This window comes from Acanthisitta chloris, unplaced genomic scaffold (genome assembly GCF_000695815.1).
Source record: "Acanthisitta chloris isolate BGI_N310 unplaced genomic scaffold, ASM69581v1 scaffold20417, whole genome shotgun sequence".
NCBI lineage: Eukaryota > Metazoa > Chordata > Aves > Passeriformes > Acanthisittidae > Acanthisitta > Acanthisitta chloris.
The window spans coordinates 1-6,559 of record NW_008682287.1 but is presented as its reverse complement, the minus strand read 5'-3'; the positions used below and the strand labels follow the sequence as shown (position 1 = coordinate 6,559).

The 6,559-nt window shown below is 44.0% G+C and overlaps 1 protein-coding gene across 1 annotated transcript; it reads right to left on the bottom strand.

Moving 5' to 3' along the window:
- Positions 1-2,290: 2,290 nt before the first annotated feature.
- CBLN4 (cerebellin 4 precursor) lies at positions 2,291-6,556 on the bottom strand (the record flags this gene model as incomplete). Its single annotated transcript, XM_009078481.1, has 3 exons — positions 2,291-2,902; positions 4,748-4,864; positions 6,323-6,556. Coding segments are annotated over 3 exons (549 nt in total), but the record flags the coding sequence as incomplete, so codon positions are not given.
- Between the last annotated feature and the right edge of the window lie 3 nt (positions 6,557-6,559).

Sequence of the window (6,559 nt, the reverse complement as noted above, 5' to 3'; positions counted from 1 at the left end):
TTCCCTCAAAATGCAAGCTCCTTAATTGAATAACTTCCCAGTCTCTCTAGCTCAAGTTTAAACAACTGGTAATGACTCTGAAGCAATCAGAAATGTTTTGCCTGGGGGAAATCAACACTATATGAAGGTAGTTCAAGCTAAAGGCTTGGAAAGATCATATGTTTACAAATTAAAGAAGGTAGATACAGCTGATCATTCTGAAAGTAGAGTGACACCTTTAATGCCATTTCTCTGCTGCCTGTGGAGCAAAATTTTTTTTACATGACACAGATACCAACGGGTGAGATTGCAGATTTGACCAATTTCATACAAAATGCTGATGTTTCCCTCTGAAACCAACTCTTAGGACAGATAACCTCTGCAGAATATCATGCATGTTATGTGCTGCAGTCCCAGGGGGGTTAGATATACATATATACACACATTTTGGGGGTACAGCAGTAAAACACTTTGATTGGTCATAAGAAGCTGCTCCTACTTTGCAGTGATGCAAATCAATCACCTTCTTGCCATGTTATTCCACTTCCTCCCAAACTGCAGTGTTCAGTGCCAAACCAATGGTGTGGCTAACAAATCTCCTTCTCATCTGATTTATCTCATAGGGGTGGAAACATACCCACATCTCCCCCAAAACTCCTGCCTGGTGGGAGCAGGACAATCAGGAATTTGGGCACAATGCACTGATTCCCTGACATTTTTATCTGGAGCATCAACCAGCCAAGCATGAGGTTTGAAATGAAATAACCATAAGAGGGCACAGACTCAAGCTCTGCCAGGGGAGGGTTAGGTTGGATATTAGAAGAGATTTTTTCCAGAGAGAGTGCTCAGGCATTGGAATGTGCTGCCCAGGGAGGTGGTGGATTCCCCATCCCTGGAGGTTTTCAAGCTGAGACTGGATGTGGCACTCAGTGCCATGGTCTGGTGACCACGGGAGGGTTGGATTCGATGATCTTGGAGGTCTTTTCCAACCCAATAGATTCTATGATTGATCAAGTGAAAGATCCATTACAGCACTTTGAGCAACATGACACACTGCACTTGGCCAACAGGGGAACAAACTGGACACACATCCCCTAAAGCAGCAAATTCCAGCCAAAAGTGGCTTTTAGGGAAGGTCCCAAGTTGCTGCCTGTGCTTCCATCCAGAGATATTTTCAAGTATATAGTAATTTTTAATTTAGAACCTTTTCCTTCATGCTATGCAAGGCACCAATTCACAACTCAGTGTATATTTTGGGCACGAGGGATGGAGGTTTCATTAGCAGCTGATGTGGAAATCACTGTTTAATATTCAGTAGGGTGGCACTGGAGTTTAATGCTGATGGCAGAACCTAAAGCACAGGTTTCATCCCAAATCCTTTGGAATCAATGTGATTCTTAACACTAACTTTGGTGAGGCCAAAAATTCTGCCTGAATCTTGTTCTTTTTTAAAATCAAGTGCATAGGTTAATTTCTCTGATTACCTCTAGGATTCTGCCAGAATCACTCAGGGCAGTTTCTCTGCCTCCCAGGACAGTTTCTGTGAATCCCAAAAGCTTCCATTTTGCATATAAGAATTAGATCCATTAAAAAAATAGCATGACGTGACCTCCAAAATCCAAAGGTCCAAAATTCAGCTAACATATATTCACATTTATTACGTAACAATGATATAATAAATAAATTAATGAACTCATTATGATCTGTACCAAACCAAAACAAAAAAAGCCTAACAGCTTTTGTACCAAGTTAGGTAGCTGCAATTTGGATTTCCTAGTTGTTAAACATAGGAGCTACAATGATATACAGTTGTGGAGTTAAGGCAAAACCAGATGATTCCTCTAACACAACAGAAGGTTTAGAAAATGCACATAAATCCAAACAAGATCTCAGCACCAGCTAACAAAATGGTTGGGGCTAAGGAAGGATTGGAATAAATCAGTTTTTATCCATCATGTTCATTAAAATTGAAGCACAATGTGAGATTTCCTGCAGGGCAAAGCTGTTGGACCTGAATCACTTTTAACCCTGGAAATTATTGTTTGAAAGGTTATAACCTGCTATTCCTTTCCAAATACAGCTCATGGCAAAGAGGAATACCTTACCCATCCAACTAAAATACATCCCTAACCCCTTAGCTTCATGGAAGTTAGACTTGATGTGACAGAGCATAAATACATGGGTGAACCATCCAACACACAACACACAGAGGAGAATTAAAGTCAACCACTTAGCAATAATAATTACCTTCCTCAAGACAATGGAACAGATCATGTCAAGTCCCAAGGACAAAAACATGTGTGACCAGTACATCAATATACAGTTCTTTGGCAGCAACACACTAAACTCTTGACTGAGGTCTCAACTCAAACTCTCCTAAATTAAAGACCTGGTTGCCAGTCTTTTCATAATGCAAGAAAATCCACTTCTGCCATGAATCCAGTAAGTCCAGAAGATGCAATTGGAATAAATCTTGCAGGCAGCTTTAGAATGTAAGGTTAAGCACAGATACTTATTGTCTGCTTTAGTCTCAGTCCAAATGTATTGAAACAGACAAAAAATCTGTGAAACTTCTGAGTAGTTCAGACGGGGCCAAAATCCATAGAGAAAATCCATAGCCACCCATGAAAAACCAAGAAAGAAACATCAATCCCATGAGGCTAAAATGATCTTCATGTAAGAATGATGAGTCCACACCTGGATGAATGTCACAGGAAAATTGACTTTACAGGGGAAAGACCAGAAAGCCAGAAAATGTAGAGTACTGCCAGCCACCGACCAGATTACCTTTCTCCAGCTTCAGGTAAACCTTATCCTCCTTGTCCAGGTAGAGCAGGACTCCATTAGTGGCAGCTTCACGTGTGACATCCTTGTCCCCAGCAAAAGCAGAGATCACTGGCTTTCCATTCAGCATCAGATTGACCTGCAAGAGAAAAACCACTGAAAAGCTCCAAATAACAGCAAAACATCAAGAACTACCTCTGAATATTAACTACAGGGGAAGAGCTCTGCTAAAGTCCCAATCTTCGTTACTTTTGGGGTTGTTTAGACTAATAATTACACTTCTTTGGGGTGGACAAGCACATTGATGCTCTGTGGGATGGAGCAGCAGCTGGTGAGGTATCAGCTCAGTTTGTATCACTTTGTCTAACTCAGGGGCTGTTTAGGATTATTATTTTAGGCAAGAGCAATGCAAAAAAAAGACATTTACAAGAAACTTGGGCACCCAGAGATGCCAACATCCTTGGCTAAAACCAGGACACTATCTAAACCCAAAGAAGCTGACAGGCAGTTATTTGAAGCCATTTCAACCTTCAGCATTTAAGAGAGGGAAACAATTTATAAATTTATAAACTCATTAGAGAGATTTCCATGAGGTCAAGATTACATTTAAGGCTTCTATCATTGGCCTGAATGAAAACATGAGCTCATGTTGGAAACTGAAGGTGAGTTTCAGCAGGGATGTGACTGTGCCTTGCACCAGTTCTCTGCCATCTCCACAATTCACACTTTGCCCAGGAACTTTACCAGCAACCCAGAGCAGCCACAAAGAAATGTCTGATCACTCCTGCAGAAATGTGTTTCATCTCAGACTTGCACACTGAAAACCATATCCCAGGAGCAAGACAGAGCAGGGAAAGCAACACATGGATCTGATGGTCTCATGGGTTGAAACAAGGCAAGCCACAGATGTTACTCCAGACCTAGAATGCCAGGATGCATGTCACACACCTGGCATGAAGATTAAGGAATGCACTTGAAGGAATTTGCTGTTGGCTCAGCAAGGGGATGTTCAGGAATTTAGAGGCTTTCCCTCTAAGCTGGTACATACTTGTATTTAATTAGTGAGTTCAGCTGCAATTAAGCTACAGAAGAAAGAGCAGAATTACTCCTTGTTTTACTAATATATGACATATCTCTTATAAATTAGATGGTGAAAAAAAGTTTAAACTGCTATAAAGGCTCCTAGGAAACATCCCAGTAGAGGTATAACATTTTGATGGAGTTACAGGACAGACAGACCATAGGAACTGCAATGGTAGGACAAGGGGTAACAGGTTCAAACTGAAGGAGGCAAAGTCTAGGCTGGATGTGAGAAAAAAGTGTTTTACTCTAAGGGTGGTGAGACACTGGCACAGGTTGCCCAGGGAGGCTGTGGCTGCTCCAACCCTGGTGGTGTTCAAGGCCAGGTTGGATGAGCCTTGAGCAACCTGCTCTGGTGAGGATGTGTCCCTGCCCAGAGAAGGGGGTTGGGACTAGATGATAGATGATCTGTAAGGTCCATTCCAACCCTTAAATTCTATTATTCTATGACTAACCCTGGCCCACAGCAGACTGAGGTCAGAACCAGCAACCTGACATCAGCCAGGTCAAAATGTTACCAAAACAAATCTGATGTGGATCCCCAGAACTCCTGTGCTCCAGACAGAGAGTGTATCCTGCACCAAACTATGACTCTTCAATAGTATTCATAGACCTAAGTGAAATTCAGAGCTCTTTTTCACTCTTGGATCATTCATTCTATTGAATACTTTATTTCACCCCAGGTATGCAGGTTTATGGCACAGAAGTGAAGCTGTGGCAGTTTATCTGAGGTGAGGCTCCTGCCTGATTTCAGCTGTTCAGTTGCAATTCATTCACCACAGGTTGCTGCAAACTAAGCTATTTTCCCTTGGAAGCATGTTAAATACTCCTGTGTTCAATCAAGATCCTCTTCTAAATAAACAACTTAAGCAAAAGATTCTAGCATCAAATTTGATGGACATACCTGAATGGTTTGGCTCTGATAGACTTTAATTACGTGAAAATTGAAACTGTAAATTCCTTTTCTTGGTGCTACAAAGACAGACTCCAACGTGAAAAAATTGCCCACGTTTACTAGGATCTACAAACAAAAGAATACAGGGAATTAGTACAAATATTGAGTGCTAAATAAACATCCAGACTATTAACTTGAGAAACCATTCACCCATGGAAAACATTTCATTTGCACCTATGCTGATGGATTCATTATTCTCTCAATTAAGTTGGAATAACTTATACAACAGATATTTAGCTATATTTATAGTACAACTTTACTACAAATAAACTGAGGCTACCATACCTTCAAGAGGTTTGTTCTATACACGGTTAGAGACTATGAAATGGCATTTTTGATCAGCATTCCCCAAAAATGATATCAAAACACTAACTCTGGGAGTGGCAAAAGGCTTTGGGTTAAAAAGAAATGGTAAAGCCTAAAAGGCAATGGTGAAGCCAACACATCTTCCTCAAAGGACCAGGCTGTGAGGAAGGATGAACATGAATGGTACAGTTCATTCCCCAGTTTACAGCCAGTCTGAGCTTCTGAAATCCCTGGCACATCCCAGCAAAACCTGGCTGTGAGCCCTGGCTGCTTCAGTCAGGTTTGTAAGCACTAATAATCATTTGGGTTTGCTTAAACAGGAACAAGTAACAGAAGGGAACAGATTAAATGAGTGCATCATCTCTATGCTACATATCTTCTGCAATCACTGGATATTTCCTTCTTTCCACTTAGTTATGCTTTAGTTTTCATTGATATTTTCAGGCTCTTTATGCCAAGCACAGCCCTAGAAAGCCACTAGCAATGCCCATGGACTGAGGGTCATTTACACTGCCAGCATTAAGCTGTGTGACAGATCTGGCCGCAGTTGTCACGACGATTGACTGCTCATGACAATATAGAAAGAAAGAAAGAACCACCATCAGTCTCAAGGACTTAGGACTTGCCCCAGGGCAGGAGCTGCTAGTGAAACCTGTGTTAGCATCTGCACGTTGGTATCAGTGATGGGCTGAGCGGAGCTGCATCGTGTGAGCATTCCGGCAAAGTTAAAGGAGCTCCCCTTAAAATTCCTTCTTCCCAAAGCATCTCAAAACCTCCACAGGCTTCTAGCAACCTGAGAAGGATGACACAGAGCTGTCCCCAAGCACTCAGAGCTATCCGGTGCACAGCGAGCTCTGCTGTCCTCGCACCTCTGTCCCCACTTCACCCCGGGGACTCACCGGGGCTGCAGGTGCGGAGGGTCTGTCCCGCTCTGCTCTCCCCCTCTCATCCTCCCCATCGCGGGGGGATAAGTGAGGAACTGCTGCCAGGTGTGACATCCCTTCCCCGGGGACCTGCCCTCCCGGAGCCTCTCCCAGCGCCCAGCTCACACCTCCCTGGACGTTTCGGGGATGATCCGGGGGGTCCCCGCTGTCAGCTGCCTCTGCAGCCCCAGTTTGGGCCGGAATTAAGGGAAGGGGTGAGGGAGGAACCCCGTGGGCACCTGTGGGTCTCTCCCGAGCGCATCCCGCGGGGCATCCCCCCGGCCGCGCCGCGCACCTGGTCGAAGTAGATGATGCGCGTCTTGTTGCTCATCTCGGAGGGCTCGTGGTTGGTGCTTCGCACGGCCGAGAAGGCAACCTTGGAGTTGGCTGCTCGCACGGAGATACCCAGAGGGGAGGAGGACGAGCCCTTGGTGTCGGTAGCCGGGTTGGAGTCGCAAACCACCAGGCACTTGCCCTCCAGGACGATGGGCTCCGTGTCGTTCTGCGCCCAAGCGGAGTCGCTGCCCAGCGC